A 20,012-nucleotide genomic window follows, 5' to 3' on the forward strand; every position below is an offset into this window, starting at 1 on the left:
TGTATTACTTGCGTATAAAGCCCAAAACGGCTTAGCTCCGGGATCTTTGCAAGACCTGGTAGTGCCTTATGTTCCTGTCAGAGCTCTCCGTTCTCAGAGTGCAGGTTTACTCGTAGTTCCTAGAGTATCCAAATGTAGATCTGGAGGACTGGCCTTCTGCTATCAGGAACCGTTACTATGGAAACAACTTCCAATCTGGGTTAAACTGGGCATACACTGTGCGATATTTTAAATCGTTTGATTCAGCCCCATCTCACACTGCACAACTAGATCGCTGAGTTCAAAAGTTCACAGCCCACGATTTATGGTCTCACACTGTACGACCCGATGCTCTGATGCGACCCGTCTGCTCACACTGAGGCCCCGTTTACACGGAGCAAAAACAGAGGCGTTTTCATGCGTTTTGGCCGTTCATTTACACGAAAACAAAGCTCAAAGCCCCCAAAAACGATCATTTCTGAAAACTCCGGCCAAAGTGGAGATTTTCAAAAACTCAGTTTTCACGTTTGTGTCTAAACAGAGGAAAACTGAGGAAAACCGAGGAAAACGGAGATTTAAGCTTCAGAACGTCACATTATGCACCAGAAACTCACCAGCGTCATGAGTGCGACCTGTGTTCACAATTAGTTTGGCCACCGTCAATATTTTCTTGTATTTTACCTGTTTTATATTCTATATAAAAGACTCTCGTTCCGTCTTGGAAGTAAAGCCGGAATTATGGTCCCACGTTAAATCGACGCAGAGCCTACGGCGTAGGGTACGCGATGCGATGCGCGCCGTACGGTGTGCGTCGCCGCGTACCCTACGCCGTAGGCTCTGCGTTGGTGTAACGCGGAACCATAAATCAGCCTTAACTGGAAGTTACACGTGTCATTTGTTGATGTTTTTATCCAGGATTCTGATTGGCTGGCATGACGTTAACAGCGTTTTCATGCGGCTCCGTGTAAACGAGGATATTTTTGAAAACGTAGAGGGGAAAATATCAGTTTTTGTAAATACCCGGCTACGTGTAAACGTGGCCTAAATATACGTTCATAATCCTCACGTCGGACTTCTGTTACTGGAACTGCAACGTCAAAAAGAAGTGGAAGACGAGGAACCCCGAAGTGGGAGACACCGAAGATGCTCAACAAAAAAAAACACGCTGCCTTAAACCTGAATTATGGTTCCGCGTTAAATCGACGGCGTAACTGCTTCGGGTTGCCGCCGTACCCTACACCGTAAGCTCTGCGTTGGTGTAACGCGGAACCATAAATCAGGCTTTAGCAATTTGTGCCATTCTGTGTGGGGATAAATTAAAAAAGATTAGACAACGTCGTGATTGGACAAGGAATTGGCTGGGCAGACGTGGGAAATGCTGTCTTTTTTTTCTGCTATTAAAACATGATTTGTAATATGAATTTGCAACACTTTAAACTACAAATAATAGTTTTTGACGTGACATCAGAGATTGCACATGCTCTCTGTGAAAGGATGAGTCCAATCGGGTCGTAGCTGCTTCAACTGTGCGATTCCTTCACGAAGAGCGACCAGGATTTCAAACACGTTTGATTTTCTTGCGAGCTCACAATTCGTGATCGGGAGCTCGTCGTGAGGTGTTAATCTCTCGTCGTGAGGTGTTAATCTCTCCTCGTTACCCCACGTTTATTGCACGAGGCACGACCAACAATTGGGTCGAAATCCGGCCCGATCCAAAAAATTGTCGCACGACTGGAAAATCGGTTCAGAACGAGCCGATAATCGCACAGTGTCTGCCTGGTTTAAGGAGGCTGACACCACCTCCACCTTTAAAACCAAACGTAAAACCTTTCTGTTTAGTAAGGCCTATAGTTAGTGTTTAGTAAACCTCTAGTTAGTGTTAGTAACCCTCTAGTTAGTGTTAGTAAACCTCTAGTTAGTGTTAGTAAACCTCTAGTTAGTGTTAGTAAACCTCTAGTTAGTGTTAATAAACCTCTAGTTAGTGTTTAGTAAACCTCTAGTTAGTGTTAATAAACCTCTAGTTGGTGTTAGTAAACCTCTAGTTAGTGTTAGTAACCCTCTAGTTAGTGTTAATAAACCTCTAGTTAGTGTTAGTAAACCTCTAGTTGGTGTTAGTAAACCTCTAGTTAGTGTTAGTAAACCTCTAGTTAGTGTTAGTAACCCTCTAGTTAGTGTTTAGTAAACCTCTAGTTAGTGTTAGTAAACCTCTAGTTGGTGTTAGTAACCCTCTAGTTAGTGTTAGTAAACCTCTAGTTAGTGTTAGTAAACCTCTAGTTAGTGTTAGTAAACCTCTAGTTGGTGTTAGTAAACCTCTAGTTAGTGTTTAGTAAACCTCTAGTTAGTGTTTAGTAAACCTCTAGTTAGTGTTAGTAAACCTCTAGTTAGTGTTAGTAACCCTCTAGTTAGTGTTAGTAAACCTCTAGTTAGTGTTAGTAAACCTCTAGTTAGTGTTAGTAAACCTCTAGTTAGTGTTAGTAACCCTCTAGTTAGTGTTAATAAACCTCTAGTTAGTGTTAGTAAACCTCTAGTTAGTGTTAGTAAACCTCTAGTTAGTGTTAGTAAACCTCTAGTTAGTGTAAACTCTAGTGTGTTGGGGCCAGTAGTCAAAGCTGCAGCTAAAGGATAAGATTATAGCAGTTAGTCTCAAACACAGCTTTGTTGTAGATATGCTGCTATAGAGCGACGCTGCAGGGGGACTAACATGATTCACTGAGCGGTGCCCATCACCCCTCCTTCTCTTTCCTTTCTCAGTTATTAATTATAAGTATCTCTTAACCATCATTGTTCTCCATTGTTCTTGTAGTTGGTTGTGCTGGTCTGCCCCCACCACCACCACCCTTTTCTCTTTTGTGTATGTTTGCAGGCCAGAGCTTCAGGAGCTGCAGTCCCCCCCTCTGATCATCCCACTGTCTGTCTGTCTCTCTTTCCTTTCTCCCTTTTCCTGCTCTACCTGGCTGATCTTCAGCAGGAGGGTCCCCCCTTATGATCCAGGTCCTGCTCAAGGTTTCTTTCTTCTTAAAAGGGAGTTTTTTTGCCACTGTTTATGTAATAATTGCTCGGGGTTCAAGTTCTGGGTCTCTGGAAAACAACTTGTATTGTAATAGATGCTATATAAATATAATGGCATTGAAATTGAATTGAATACTTGTCCAATGTCAAAAACAAAAGCCATTTGATTTTATTTTTTTTCATGAAATGTTCCTTTTTTTCTTTTTTTGTGGTGCTACTGGTGAAACCTTCAGCCACTTATTTTTACGTAAGATAACAAATGCTTTTGGGTGTAATTTAAATGATCACGTTTTCAACAAGGTTAATATTAATCACAAGTTTACTTTGAGTTTTAATCTGCTCTTGTGGAGACGGGGAATATATAAATAATGAAGCTACAAACTTTATTTCATTTGAAAGACTGTTCAGCATCAATATTGTGCTCTTCTTAACAGAATTTAAATCATTAGTCAATTCCTTTAGAAACATCAGTCAAATGTTTTTAGTTTACGGAGTATTTCAAAAACATATTTCCCTTTGCTGCTCATGTTTGTTTATGTTTCTATATGCAAGTTCTATATTCTTGCTGTTATATTGATATTATATGATATGCATGCTCTGTATAATTTTTTTATCTTTTTTAATTCTGTTTTATAATTGTTAATTATCAAATGTAAAAAATTATGCTTCCGAGGTTTTGAATGTCTCTTATTCCACACATGGTTTGTAAATGCTAAAAATAGGGTTTAATTAAAAATGCTATACAATTAAAAAATGTCTAAATAAATGTCAAATAAATGAATAAAACTCAATGCTGTTCAGAAGCTGCAGGTAATTCACTGTGATGAGTAAACCAGGCTGAAGTCACATCAGCACAAGAGCTACAGAAGCTCAGAGCAACAGAGGAACTGCTTCAAACACCCAATTTCTTCTTTCCAAACCTTTCCTGACATTTCAAAGGCATTGGCCATCTCTGCCATCTCCCCTTGTCATGAATAGTTCATTGTACAAAGTCACTTTTTATAGCAAATATGGCAGCTGTCTTTCCCTCAATGTGCCAGTGCAACACTTTCCTTAGGGACAATCTTTTTTTTAAATGGTTGGACACATTTGATCTCTGTCCAACCAGCTCTGATAAAGCAACAGTGACCTCTGTGGTGAACCGCCGTTCCTCAGTGAGGCAGGACATTCATAAAGATTTCTGTTCAAACATGTAAAAACTCCTCTTAGCGCGGCTGTCGTCTCAGACGCATCTGCCATCATCTCGGAAACAGAGAGGGTACGCTCCGTCATCACAACCCTCCACTTCTTCAGGTCTACACGTCAAAACATTTCGTCCTCTCTGGAAAAGTTTCCTGACAGTTGAATGAGAAGGAAAAGCCAAAAGACAGAAAAGTCCCTACTGATGGAATATGGATTAAATCTTCATATGGAAGCTTAAAGGGGACGTATTATGGCATTTAATGTCTATTTTAAACAGGCCTTGAATGTCTTAAAAACAAGCTTTTGATTGTTTTTTCTATATAAATTAGAAATTCAGCCTCTGAGCCATGTCTTTATCTTTACCGTTTCTAACCTCATTATCTATGCGGGATTCTGAGTGGGCGGGGCTATGATAATGATGGCTTACAGCTTAAGAAAACTCAAATATCCTATCTAAAAAAAATAGAATATTCTGGGAATCTTAATCTTAAACTGTAAACCATAATCAGCAATATTAAAATAATAAAATGCTTGCAATATTTCAGTTGATTTGTAATGAATCCAGAATGTATGACATTTTTGTTTTTTTAATTGCATTACAGAAAATAAAGAACTTTATCACAAAATTCAAATTTTCTGAGACAGTCCTGTATGTTAAAGCAAGAAAAATACGTGTTTTTCATAATAGGTCCCCTTTAAAGTAGTTTGTACATTTGCTAAAAATGTGTTTCGCCATTATTCAAATTTTATCAAAATGGAAAATCCTTCCTTGGGAAGATTTCAGCGAAACACCAACCAAGTTTGGGCAGTTGGGAGGTTTAAAGGCTGTACTGTGACCACTGAGTGCCAACAGTGCAAACAGACTTCAGATATTCAGTCCTTCTCTGGTCTCATGGGGCTTTTTTCTACCACACACTGACAAGAGGAATTGGTGGTTCACCCAGGAAGCCTTCAACCTCTGGAAACACTCAACCAAGACTCAGCTTCACCTGCATGAGCTCCTGCTTCTCCTTCTCCCCGGAGCTGATGGCGTCTCGGATGGAGCGGACCTCGTTGAGGATGGCCTGCGCCTCCTGCAGCTTGTAGCCATACGGGCTGCTGGAAACCTTCTGGTCGATCCTGGACAGTGGAAACAACAGAGACGGGGAAGAGAAGGAGGGGAGGAAGAAAAACAGGAGTTAGAAGTCAATTTGGATGACGGACAGGAATATTATAAGCAGCTGTCAGCATTACCCAAGTAAGCAAATAACCTGAACAAGGCCCAGTCCCAATCCCTCCTACCCCTACTTTTCAGCCCTACCCCTAAATTTTGCACGTTCCCGTGAGGGTAGTGGTGTCCCAATTCCTCTTTTCACCTAGGGGGAGTGCGGAAAACGAGGGTAATGTGTATGAATCTAGCCCTTCAGAGCGAGGGTTTTCAGATGCTGACTAGCTGATCTAGGGCCAGAAAAATTTCCCAGAATGCTTTTCGTCGTCATTTGCGGACTGAATTAAAAAAAAATATGGCGGACATTTCTTATTTTTTAGTGAATAAAATCAATATTTTGAGTTAGTTTCTGCATAAAAATGCGTTTTGATTACATTTCTAGCGAGAAATATATATTTTACTTTCATAATATTCACTCAGTGAATGTACATAATCACTCGTTTGCCCGTTGTTGCAAAGTCTTTTTCAAACCTCGCCAGAATAAAGGCTGATTTATGGTTCCATGTTACACCAACGCAGAGCCTACGGCGTTGGTTACGCGGCGACGCGCACCGTACGCCGTACCCTACGCCGTAGGCTCTGCGTCAATTTAATGCGGAACCATAAATCAGCGCTGGAGCCGGCAGGCGGTTTTGATCTCGAAATTTTCGGAGCAAATTTCTTAACAGGCGTAGCTACAGTACAACTGTTAGATTTCATCTATTAAACCAAAATGTATTTTCCTAAATGATTTATTTCAGCCAGCGGTATTTCTTTTACGCCTGAAAAAATATTAAAACTTAATAAAGTGGCATATTAACAGCGCTACAGCGGAAATTAAAACAGTTTTTAGCTCTCAGCTTCCTGATATGGTGTGACGTATGTGCAAACGTAACTATGCAGTCGCTTACGTACCCGAACGTAAACCACGCAGTGACGTAGCAAGCAAAATTTAGGGGTGGTGCTGAAAAGTAGGAGTAGTGGGAGTATTGGGACAGGCCCCTGGGAAGATTTCAAGTGCCCTTAAATCTGTGGCTTCTTTTTTAGGGGTAGTGATAGTGAGGGAGGGCAAAAACAGATGCAACAGATGATCCCTTTATCTATTTATACCTGAAGAACCACTGCTACACCACAGGAGGCATTTGCCATGTATAACAACATAATCATGGAATCAAAGAAACAAACTACTCAAAAGATGAGTAGTGAGCATCAGTGTTTGAGTTTATTCATTCAATTGCACATTTGCACAGGTTGCTGTTGTTTTCTGAAAGCTTGAGGTTCCAGTTTCAAGCTTTCAGTCTCCGCTTCCCAACAGTGATACCAACCTGAGGGGATCAGGCCAATGAGAACCCCAGCTGGGTTGGATAGAAACATTTAATAAAGGCCTAATCAGAAGTGGGTAGTAACGAGTTACATTTACTCCGTTACATTTACTTGAGTAAGTTTTGTACTTTTAGGAGTAGTTTTGAATCATTATACTTTTTACTTTTACTTGAGTAGATTTGTGAAGAAGAAACTGTTACTCTTACTCCGCTACATTAGGCTACGTTGAGCTGTTACTTTTCTTTTATCCGCGTACGCGTCAATCTCATGACATCACTGGGTGATTCTTTGGGAAAAATGTTTGTTTTTGCATGTTTTGTCACATTTACACAGACTCAAACACACACAGAGTTTCTATGAGTTCATGGGCTTGTTCTAGTTCTGCCTGGTTAAAAAAGAAAAGTACAAAGGCTTGACATTTTGTGCTACTTGTGCCTAATTTATTTTTTAATTCTGTTATTATTTTATTATTTATTAAAGTACTTGAATTTACTTTAAGCTTATTTTAATTTAAGCTATTTTTTTAATTGATTATAATTTTTTATTTTATTATTTTATTGATTTAATTTACCTGAAGATGATTATTTTGTACTTTTGTCTGTTTGAATGGTTGAGTTAAAAAAATAAATCATCGTTACTCAACAGTTACTCAGTACTTGAGTCGTTTTTTCACCAAGTACTTTTTTACTTTTACTCAAGTAATTATTTGGATGACTACTTTTTACTTCTACTTGAGTCATATTATTCTGGAGTAACAGTACTTTTACTTGAGTACAATTTTTGGCTACTCTACCCAGCTCTGGGCCTAATCTAATACTAAACTGAAATCAATAGTCTGATCACTTCTTATTTTAGGGCACATGCCCGAGTCGCAGTGCCAAGCTCGCGTCAGGAAATCCCCAGCAGCGTTTCCATCCAGATGTGAAGCAAATTTGAAGCTTACTTTGGAAATACTGCTTCGTAGAGAAACACGCATATCTGGCTGGTTTCAATTTCCTGGTCTGGAGTGAATAAAAATCAGGCCGCTTCGAGGAAGGCGACACAAACAGAAACGTATCGGCCACTTTCAGAGACAAAAGCACAAAAAAACAAGTAAAAGTGAGCTTCATCCTTCAAACTGGTGGGGTGTGAATACAGTAGATCAGGGGTGTCAAATGTGCGGCCCGAAAGAGGTTTTCATGCGGCCCGCGAGAAGTTTCCAACGCAAAAAACAGAAACGTTAATTTACTAAAAAGGAAGGCATAAATAATTGCCATGAATCGCAGCATATCCGATAATATATTTCTTCTACAAATCCATCGTTATTCCACAAATAGAGCAGTTTTTGACATTTTTTTTGTTTTCTAGAATGCATTTGCCGATTTTATTTCTTTGTAGACGGTCGTTTATTTTTATTAACTGACTACTATTATATATTTTTGCAGGAAAAATATCACTGCTAAAAAAGATGATTGAAGATATTTATTCGAGGAATTTCAGTTTTGAATACGAGGATAGTGACAAAGTAAAACAGTTAAAAGAGAAGTGCTGACTTTTTCGGCACACTGGCGTAAATATCCGCGCCAATTTTTAAAAATAAATACACTTAATTGTACTGGAAAAATCTCTAAATCACAAAGAAACACTCTCGGATGAAATAAGAAAGATTTTGCTTTTAATTTCCTATAAAAAAGCTAAATATAAAAAAAAAAACATACTTGTTTCTGTTTATCTTTGTAAAATGATATTAAAAGTATCTTACATAATTTAAAAAAAAAATTAGAAATTTCAAGAAAATATCCTGAAGAAATATATTTTACATAATTAGAGTGTAAACAAAGTGCATATTTCTTTTAAAATTAACTACACTGATATTAGATTAGATAACAATAGTAAAAAAAAAAAAGAATTAGAGAAAACATTTTCGCACCGTTTTTGTTATTTTGAGAGTGCGGCCCGCGAGAAAAAAATTGGTCAAATCCGGCCCGCCAAGCAAAATGAGTTTGACACCCCTGCAGTAGATGTTTACTTTCTATGTGTGGACAGGCAGTTTAAAACATGATGGTTGACACCTGTCAAGCTCCCAGGAGAGTGCTGATCATCCATGCATCGCTATCTACTGTAAATCCTATTCATGTCCACCAGGCGTGACTTTGCAGACTCCGACAAGAAACAATGGCATTCGATCTCTTACAACTTCTTAAGAAAATTAGTTGTGAGTTTTGGACGGGACAGGTCCTTGTACTTCGCGGCCATCCGTTTTTTGTTTTGAAATGACAAAATAAAAATAGAGAAATAATCAAAAATAATCAGTTTCCAATCTTTTTTGATAATAAGAACGGAAAACGGATAACGGATCGTTATCCGTTATCCGATTTCATTGATGTGTTTGAAAATCTAAATTGGGAATTAAAACAGCGAGTGTAAAACTCTTTTCTCTATTTCCTATTCGTTTCCAAGGATACTGAAAACAAGGATTGGACAAATGGGGGGATTGCACATGCGCAGTAATAAATGAAGAAAGTTGTTTCTGGTTCTTTTGTTCATCAGATTGAAAATGAACAGTTTTAGATTTTTTTAATGTTGAAACAGAAAATAAATCAAATATGAAACCTGGGTCCGTGTATCTTTTGGTCATTGGATTTTTCCGTCATGAGTGGGAATCAAAAAACAAAAAACGATTGGTTTATTTGATTTTCCTTTTAAAACAAAAAACAAATATTGAATTACACTGCATTTTTCTTTTTCTGTGTTAATATGACTTAACAAAGATTCAAAATACGCTTTTATTTTCGTTTTCTATTTCATATAAGAAAAATGAAATTACTAGTCAACAGGAACGAAAAAACGAACCAAAAACAACCGTTTATTCATATTCGTGCACCGGAAGCTGGCATTTACAACCGAGTGAACTTAGTTCTGGATATTTGACAGGCATTCCGTGACAATTCTCTCCAGGGGAAGTTTGATTTTAATATTTAATTGGTCGGGTTTACTTGACTCGGAAATGGCTCTGTACGCGGCAGTTCGGGTAACCATGGTTACCATGGCGGCGCTGAAACAACGGATTAAGGATTATTTTTTAAAGATTGATTAAGGACTTGTTCCACAGCGGTTTGACGCACAATGGCATTTCCTGCACATTGCAGCAGATGTGTCTCCTGCAATGCTCAGAAATGAGCGTCAGAAGATTCTGTGCTCGGCATGATCTGAGGAGAAAAAGACGCAGAGCTGGAGAGCGCTTTGATTCATCATGGCCGAATGACCGGCTATCTGTCTTCACTGGGGGTGCATGCTGGAGAAGGTCGGGTTGGAAGAATTAATTTAGTCCCACGCGTGAGGTATCCACGTGATTACCATTATATGTATAAATTGCACTGCAGCACAAACTTTACCTGACGCCGGAATTCATGGCATGGCTGATGGAGCTCTCTTAGGTTCTTCCAACCCGACCTTCTCCAGCATGCACCCCCAGTGAACACAGAGAGCCGGTATTGCGGCTTTCCTGTACTTTTAAGAGCCGCTTGAGAGTTTATTGTTAGGTCCTGTATATTTGCATGACGCGCTGCTGACAGAGAAGCACGCTGAGTCCGAGAGAAGTTTTATGGCGTTTAATGACAAAACTCAGCCACAACGGCCTTCCGACATGCTTAATGGGTTTTAAACGTGTACACTGCAAACGTGATCGGGGTGATCAGTGATCAGTACAAAGCGGTCAACAAAAATTAGGCTACGGCTCCCTAACAGCCTGTAACTGCATGCGAGCGTCCGACTGTCGCGTCACACTGCGTGGCATCGGACCCGCTCTGAACCCGTTATCGGCCCCACGTTCTACCACGTTCTTTTGATTGACAGCTGAGACTCGCCTTTTAAAAGGCTGATTTATGGTTCCGCGTTACACCAACGCAGACCTTACGGCGTAGGTTTTACGCTTGGTTCCGATTTTACGCGGAACCATAAATCAGCCTTTATTCCCCCGCCCGTGCGCTCCTGAAAGAAACTCCTAAAATTAGGCTACTCCTGAAAGAGTAAAGGGACAAGTAAAAGATGGTGATTACTTGTAATCTCCCTACGTTTGTACTTTCTAAACAGAAAACAAGCTTATTATTCGGTGGAATAAGTGGGGAAAAAACCGAACGGTGACGCAATCAAACAGCGAACAGCGTGGAGTGACCGGCGTGTGACAAACATGTCAGCATGTCAGATCATTACTGGGATGTGGGGAAAAAGCAGAGGACACGAGAAATCCGGCAGGATCCGGCACAAATTAAGCCTTAATAAGATTAAGATAATATTCTTATTATATCTTATTATTTTATCAGAACCTTCCAGCTCCTTGGCGATCTTCCTCCAGCAGCTGCCACTTTATTGAGGTTCTTGTATTGAAATGACTGTTTCCTACAGCGCTTTCAACTTTTTTTTCAACTTTCAACCGGCTTTCAAAGCGACCGACGGGAAGAAAATAGAACCAGGGCGTGCGACAAAAGTCCAGCCCAAAACGACGCTGCGTCGCTCGCAACCAGTGTAGACAGTTCAAATAAAAAATAAAGCAATGGAACTGTTTTTGACGCTGACTCTCGCTCACGTCGCATGCAGTGTGTATATTTACAATATACTGTGGACATCTGAATAAAAACCTCATAAATAGATTGAATCAAAGCGCTCTCCAGCTCTGCGTCTTTTTCTCCTCAGATCATGCCGAGCACAGAATCTTCTGACGCTCATTTCTGAGCATTGCAGGAGACACATCTGCTGCAATGTGCAGGAAATGTCATTGTGCGTCAAACCGCTGTGGAACAAGTCCTTAATCAATCTTTAAAAAATAATCCTTAATCCGTTGTTTCAGCGCCGCCATGGTAACCATGGTTACCCGAACTGCCGCGTACAGAGCCATTTCCGAGTCACGTAAACCCGACCAATTAAATATTAAAATCAAACTTCCCCTGGAGAGAATTGTCACAGGAATGCCTGTCAAATATCCAGAACTAAGTTCACTCGGTTGTAAATGCCAGCTTCCGGTGCACGAATATGAATAAACGGTTGTTTTTGGTTCGTTTTTTCGTTCCTGTTGACTAGTAATTTCATTTTTCTTATATGAAATAGAAAACGAAAATAAAAGCGTATTTTGAATCTTTGTTAAGTCATATTAACACAGAAAAAGAAAAAATGCAGTGTAATTCAATATTTGTTTTTTGTTTTAAAAGGAAAATCAAATAAACCAATCGTTTTTTGTTTTTTGATTCCCACTCATGACGGAAAAATCCAATGACCAAAAGATACACGGACCAACCTGGGAGTGAAACATGAGTTTAATCTGTAATCTGTCTTCACTCCGTCATGAAACTGCAGTGATGTTGTGACAGTCCGTTCAGCTGCAGCGTCCAAAAAAAAGCAGCGTCCAATCAATAACATGTACTGAACTCTAACATACTGCTGAAAAGAGTTTTCCACTCGCTGTTTTAATTCCTATTTCGATTTTCAAACACATCAATGAAATCGGATAATGGATAACGGATAACGGATAATGAATAACAATCCGTTTTCCGTTTTTTATTATCAAAACAAAAGATGGGAAACAGATTATTTTGGATTATATCTCTAATTTTATTTTGTCATTTCAAAACAAATGGCCGCGAAGTACATGGACCGGGACAGCAGGAGCTGGTGTGAGCTGGGGACTCCCATGCAGACTTTTATCAGCAGGTTGTTGCTCCTGTCAGTTTAAAAGCCTCCACAAGAGGGATTTTAATCTGCAAAAGCCTTTTTTTTTAAGCAGAGCTGTATACACTCTTGCAGCTTACATCACCACTGATCAAAGCTGGAGCTAATATACATCCACAACTTGAGCTGGACTTCAGACTTTTCCGTTTTTTTTTGTTGAAGATTAAAGCCACACGTTTGTTGATGGGTTTCTGTCCAGTTTTATATTCACATTCAAATAAGTCCTTCAGCTTTTTATTAATAATGCATGTTTTGTAAACTTTACTCTACAACCACGGAGATTTCAAATCAATCAAACTTCTCCCCTCGTATCATTATCTAAGTTTGGCCGTAGTGCCGAGTACAGAGCTAAACATTTGTCAGGCGGACGTTTAACTCGGCCGTGGAAGGCAGCGGCAGCTACACAGAGCCCGACATCAAGCAGTCATGCATGCATGTGAATAACCGGTTCCTCCACATTCTCCGGGGAGGGAAGAAGGGGGAGGTTTAGACAGCGAGGGTGGAAACAAGAGAGAGAGAGAATGAGGAAGTGAGGGAGGGAGGCACTAGTCTGTAACAGGCAGAGGGAACAAGTAATCCTCCAAAAGTCCTTCTCAAATATGGCCTGGAAGGCTGGAAGCTGAGTGGATATTTTTATGATAGAATAACAACAGCCACTTTACAGGGAAAAAAAAAAAACAACAGGAACCGCGCATCAGCGGATACTTCCTTAAAGATGAACAATTAATCAGTGACGGCTCCCGGAGCGTCCTGCACGGTTCATCTGCCACCAGTGTGTTTCTTTAAATTTTTATTGAGGCCTGACAGTCAGGAGTCCAGCTCTGTTTTGTAAATAGTTGTTTCTCCAAAGTTTTCTTGTACTCTTCCTCATAATCGAAACCATCTGAGGATTCGGGGAGACGGTGAGAGTGGGGAAAACTTGCGTCATAACAAATCTGCCTCTTCTGAACACTAATCACTTTGTTTTCCTTGGAAGTTTTAGATTTGTGACCTGGAATAGTTGAAGGCATTGATTATGCTTTTTGAGGCTGATTAATAATAATAATAAAAAAATAAGATAATAATAATAATAATAATAATAATAATAATTATTATTATTATTATTATTATTATTATTATTATTATTATTATTAATAATAATATATTATCATTATAATTATTATAATAATTAGTGGATATATAATATTTATATAATAATATTTCCTTATTGAGTTTTAATTAAACTGACATAAATAAGACGGAAAGGCTTATTATTAATAATAATAATAATTATTATTATTATTATTATGATTATTATTATTAATAATAATAATAATTATTATTATTATTATTATTATTATTATTAATAATTATAATTATAATTATTATTATTATATTAATATATTATTATTATAATTATTATAATAATTAGTGGAAAAATAATATTTCCTTATTGAGTTTTAATTAAACTGACATAAATAAGACGGAAAGGCTTATTATTAATAATAATAATAATAATTATTATTATTATTATTATTATTATTATTATTATTATGATTATTATTAATTATAATAATAATTATTATTATTATCATTATTATTTTATTATTATAATTATTATAATAATTAGTGGAAAAATAATATTTCCCTATTGAGTTTTAATTAAACTGACATAAATAAGACGGAAAGGCGGGGACCAAGCTTCCCATGATGCATCTGTACTGTGTTATTGTCACATCTTTTAAATCCCTTAAGTTAATAAATCAGGTTCTCTGTTACCATTTTTTTTTTTTTTTTTTTTATGAAACCATAACTGACACCGGTACTTCTGGTAATGAGAATGTTCAAACGTTCTTCACATACGTGTAATCTCTGAAAGGTGTGTCAAATTCTGCAAAACGCACTTCTCCCCTCCCAGAATTTGCCTTTACTGTACTACATTGAACATTAAAAAACATCTGTGGTAGATTTAAGAAAGAAGTCAAAGCAAGTTTGAAAAATATTTAATTAGGGCAATCCTTAATTTTTGCTCTATTTGAACATCCTGTTTTGTGAAATAAGTTTATTAACTTCTCTCCCACATTGAAGTCAAACTTAACAAGGTTGTATTACTGTCTTGATAAGACCTGATAAAAAGGTATAATAAAGTGTTGAGCGGCGTGTTGCAAATCGTGTTTTTTGGACTATTTGGTTGTCTTTAAAAGGCAGAAACACCAGTCTTAAAACATTACAAGAATGTAGTGCAGCTGGGGATTTCTGCTTTCTGAGCGTGGCTGGAATCGTTTCTTTGTTTTACTTCAGCCCTGGATAACTAAAGGCAGATTGATTGTGATTGTGTGTGTGTGTGTGTGTGTGTGTGTGTGTGTGTGTGTGTGTGTGTGTGTGTGTGTGTGTGTAAATGTTACAGGTCCATATACCTGACGAAGAGTGGATTGATTGTAGGAGTAAATTCCCCCAGGTAGAGTGGACATTCTTCTACAACTGATAACGACTACACTAGTTACTGTAAGTGCAATAAAACCTTTGAGATGCTTAAACATCTTGAAAACTGTTGTTCTAGCTCACGGGTCGGCAACCCGCGGCTCTAGAGCCGCATGTGGCTCTTAAGCGCTGCCCTAGTGGCTCCTGGAGCTTTTTCAAAAATGTTTAACCTTTTTTTTTCCATTTTTTCCTTTTTTTTTCCTTTTTTCTTTGTTTATTCTTTTTTTATTCTTTTTTCCTTTTTTTCTTCCTTTTTAATCTCGACATTTCAACTTTTTTCTCGACATTTCAACATTTATCTCGAAATTTTTACTTTTTTCTCGAAATTTTTACTTTTTCCTCGACATTTTGACTTTTTTCTCGAGATTGTACTTCAACATTCATCTCGACATTTTGACTTTTTTCTCAAAATTTTGTCTTTTTCCTCGACATTTCAACTTTTTTCTCAACATTTCAACATTTATCTCGAAATTTTTACTTTTTTCTCGAAATTTTTACTTTTTCCTCGACATTTTGACTTTTTTCTCGACATTTTGACTTTTTTCTCGACATTTTGCCTTTCGCCATTTGCCTGCATTATAAGACTTATACGAGACTTTTCATTTTTTGCGGCTCCAGACATATTTGTTTTTTGTGTTTTTGGTCCAATGTGGCTCTTTCAACATTTTGGGTTGCCGACCCCTGTTCTAGCTGCATCTTCACACACAAGCGCACATGTCAAGCCTATACAATCTTTAAAAATACATTTTATTGCAGGTGAACTTCAGCTTTGTTGATACAAGTCACCTCTGCCCCTTTGGGAAAATGTGCCGTGTGTTTCCTCTGCCTATGAAACCGCACTGAACATTATCATTAATGTAACTAATCTCTGTATGTATGTAATCTAACGTATTTTGTCTAAAAAACGGTTCTGGCAAGGGATTGAGTAATTATTGGGAATTTAATGTATCATTTATCAGAGCTGGTGTTGAGCATCTCGATAGAAACTGAGGCTTTTTTTTGTTAAATTGTTTTTGTTTTAGTCCAATTGCAAATGAAAAGAGGGTGAAAAAGGTGCAACCACTTTGGTCAGTGTTGTTTTTCATCCAAAGTGTTTCTGGGTAGAAAGTAGGAATGGGTGATATTTTACCGTTCACGATAAACCGTCAAAAAAATTACCCACGGTAAGAATTTGTATCTCGCTGTAAAAATGATAAATTCCCGTTGATGACGTTTTTGTGTAAAACTGATTTATGATTCTGTGTTAAATCCACGCACAACGTACGTGAAGGAAGGAAGGAAGGAAGGAAGGAAGGAAGGAAGGAAGGAAGGAAGGAAGGAAGGAAGGAAGGAAGGAAGGAAGGAAGGAAGGAAGGAAGGAAGGAAGGAAGGAAGGAAGGAAGGAAGGAAGGGAGAAAAGAAGGAAGGAAGGAAGGAAGGAAGGAAGGAAGGAAGGAAGGAAGGAAGGAAGGAAGGAAGGAAGGAAGGAAGGAAGGAAGGAAGGAATGAATGGAGAAAAGGAAGGAAGGAAAGAAGGAAGGAAGGGAGAAAAGAAGGTAGGAAAGGAGAAAAGGAAGGAAGGAAGGAAGGAAGGAAGGAAGGAAGGAAGGAAGGAAGGAAGGAAGGAAGGAAGGAAGGAAGGAAGGAAGGAAGGAATGAATGGAGAAAAGGAAGGAAGGAAAGAAGGAAGGAAGGGAGAAAAGAAGGTAGAAAGGGAGAAAAGAAGGAAAGAAGGGAAGAAGGAAGGAAGGAAGGAAGGAAGGAAGGAAGGAAGGAAGGAAGGAAGGGATAAAAGAAAGAAGGAAGGAAAGAAGAGAGGGAAGAAGGAAGGAAGGAAGGAAGGAAGGAAGGAAGGAAGGAAGGAAGGAAGGAAGGAAGGAAGGAAGGAAGGAAGGAAGGAAGGAAGGAAGGAAGGAAGGAAGGAAGGGAGAAAAGAAAGAAGGAAGGAAGGAAGGGAGAAAAGAAGGAAGAAAGAAAGAAAGAAAGAAAGAAAGAAAGAAAGAAAGAAAGAAAGAAAGAAAGAAAGAAAGAAAGAAAGAAAGAAAGAAAGAAAGAAAGAAAGAAAGAAAGAAAGAAAGAAAGAAAGAAAGAAAGAAAGAAAGAAAGAAAGATAAATTCCCGTTGATACGTGTTTGTGTAACAAACATGGCGGATCTGAGTCATTCCAGTTTTGTAGTACAGGTGTAACTCATTTAATTGGTGTAGTTTAGTAGTATTTAATATTCTTTTAGAGCAGTGATTTGGGGGCTCCAAAGACTGAATGTGGTGATAGATTTATAGTTAAAATGGAGTTGAATTGGTATTTTCTTATCGTCATTTTTATCGTTATCGGGATAAACGCCAGAAATTATCGTGATACATTTTTTAGTCCATACCGCCCATCCCGAGTAGAAAATCCCCAAAACAAGTTAAATTCTAAAACTTTTATCAAGAAAAAATAAATCTTTCCTTCCATGAATCATCCTGGAATGACAGATTTGCTGAAGGGAACGTGCCCTCAATTTCTGCAAACAACATACAAATGTCTTTGTGTGCCGTTTACATAAACTGTAGGGCCAATAGCCTAAAGCAACCTGATGAATGAGCAGGGTTTCTGCAGACTTTCAACAGTTTTTGCCCTTACACATCAGAAAAAACGCAGCTCCTGCTCTCCTGCCCTGCAGTATTTTGTGAAATCTTATCAGGAGCCGAGTGTGTGGCTGCATTCCAGCGATCGGCCGCTGAATGCTGTCTGACGGCTGTAACAAGAGAGGAAAGACACGGAGGAATGCCGTTCAACGGCTCTGCCTCGGCTACTCTTTAATCCTCCTGACACTCTCACTGTGCTGCATGAGGCAAGACAAACAGACCGGACATTCCTGTTCGATTTAGCGTTCACCAGCAGCAGACAGGCACAAAAGAAAGGACTCAGTCTCCCTTAATCTGATGGCTTCGCTGGTAAACTTTCCACGTTCAGAGGTGCAGAAGTAGGTCAGATGGACAGAGTGGTTCCTCTCGTAATCTACATTCTTCAGCTGTGGTTATGTTGCTGGTGTTTATGGTGCCGTTAAGTGTTTAATGGCAGAAAGGAATGTGTGATAATGCATGAACTGATAACTGGGGCAATAAGCAGCCGTTCACCTGCATCGGTTCTTCGACACTTTCACACTGTCATTAAGGTGTTTGAACACGTGCCGGGGCAAACTCCAACAACGGGAAGTCTTGGCTCCTTTATCGGCTCGGTATGGCAGGATTCAGATAAGAGAGATAATGACGAGACGCGAGTGGAAAGATCTTGAAAACGCTGCTGAATCTAAACATACGTTATTCGAGGTGAAAAAGCTGCGTGATGTCATCAGACCCATCGTGCTCTCTCACAACTCAACATTGGACATTTCTGCACGGGAAGGCGCAGAATGAAGCCTTTAGGCAAGAAAAAGATGTTTTAGTTTTATGAGATCTGATAAAAAGTCTGGATTACTTTATGGACTTCACGTTGCAGGGAATCTTAAACATCATATTTTTTTTATTTTTCTTAGTTTAGTTTATTTTCGGTCATGACACAAAAAGAAAATAAAAAAACCAAGAATAAAAATGAATTCGAATTAATTTATGTTAAATTGTTGGTTTGTTTTATGTGTGATTGCTTAAGGCATGCTGTGAAGACAAAATTAGAGAAGTGCAGTATTAAAGTGAATATGCTTTTAGTGTCCATACAGGTCAACTCATGGTGTGTTAAGTTTATTTCAGACTCTTTGGGTTCATATTGATAAAAAAAAAATACCAGACAAAATATAGAAATTACTGCTCATAAATCCATAACAATTTAAAAGTACAGAGAGAGATCTTTTCCAAAGCTTCCATAATCATGAAACATATCTTGACATTTAGTGTTGTATCATTAAAAAACATTCAATTTAGATTATTTTTAAATGTATCTTAAATCTAAATCTGTCCATAAAAGTCTTCAGTGCTCGATAAAGTGTAGGTATGTCACGAGTCACAAACATATCACTTGCACTTGATCATCTTGGCACCTTATGTTAAATTCTGAATGTATCATTAAAGGCCCCCTGAAGTACATATAAATATTGGAGCATTATGTCTTCTATTGACTGACAACTTCCTGTTCATATATACACATACCAAGCACTAGGTTTGTTTTTTAAACCAAATTAATTGTCTATAGTTTTTCATATGTCCTTGAAGCCTATCCAAAGGGATTTGTGGATTTGAAATAAAATTGATCTACAATTTTTAATGATTGATAATTTTCCTTTTTATCCTTAACAATATAGGTACCACGAAGACTTAAACACAAAATGAAAACGAATACACTGTTCAAAGAAAACATAACAAAAAAGTTTCCAATATACAAATAAACAAATAACATCTAGACCGAAAAAGGGGTAGGCTGAAGCAAAGCTTATTATTTGCCTACCCTCGAAAAGATTAATTAAATTAATTAAATAAAAGCAAAAAGTAAGAGAAAGACTGCTAGTAAAACAAATTGCCTCTGTGGGGATAACAAACATTCCTCAAATAATAAAAAAGATTTTAAAAATAAAGGTGCATCTACATGTTACCTTCATCCTTAAAAATCTAAGCAAATAACCAATTAAATAAATACCCAAATCAACATCAAGCCACTCATTAATTTGATATAAGGAAACCATCCTTCTTTTCAATGTTTTTTTAAATAATGTTAAGGTTCTACATCATTTCAAAATATATATATATATATATATATATATATATATATATATATATATATATATATATATATATATATATATATATATTAACAAATAAATACAAGATATTACATTGCTGATGACTGTGCTCTGGAATGCTCTGGAGACAGAGAGGACAGCTATCAGAATGGATGTACTGAGCTGTCAGAGCCGACGAAAAGCAAACATTTGAAGTTTGTCAGGAGACAGGAGTAGGGATGGGAATGGAGAACCGGTTCTTGTTGAGAACCTGTTCCCAGTGTTTCAATTCCTTGGAATCGTTTGCCTTTTTCGAAAACGATTCCCTTATCCATTCCAGAAAACACGGGAACAAAGCGGCATAAACGCTCCAAAGTTTGGTTACATTTTACCAAAAATAATGACAACAGGGCGACAATACTTGCAATGTGGACATTTCAACAAAAGGGGGGAAACTGTTAGCTCCTCCTCCCTTTCATCAAGGCAGGGAGAGTTTCAGGCCA

At 38.0% G+C, this 20,012-nt stretch overlaps 1 protein-coding gene across 1 annotated transcript in view; it reads right to left on the bottom strand.

Annotated features, from left to right (window-relative positions):
- Window positions 1–5,138: 5,138 nt before the first annotated feature.
- The window catches only part of LOC133459380 (protein KIBRA-like), a 57,363-nt gene continuing 42,489 nt past the window's right edge, over window positions 5,139–20,012 (bottom strand). Inside the window, exon 6 of the mRNA XM_061739273.1 lies at window positions 5,139–5,289. Coding sequence (XP_061595257.1) covers window positions 5,139–5,289 — 151 coding nt within the window. The remainder of the gene's footprint in view (window positions 5,290–20,012) is intronic.

Source organism: Cololabis saira, chromosome 14 (assembly GCF_033807715.1).
Source record: "Cololabis saira isolate AMF1-May2022 chromosome 14, fColSai1.1, whole genome shotgun sequence".
Taxonomy (NCBI): Eukaryota; Metazoa; Chordata; class Actinopteri; order Beloniformes; family Belonidae; genus Cololabis; species Cololabis saira.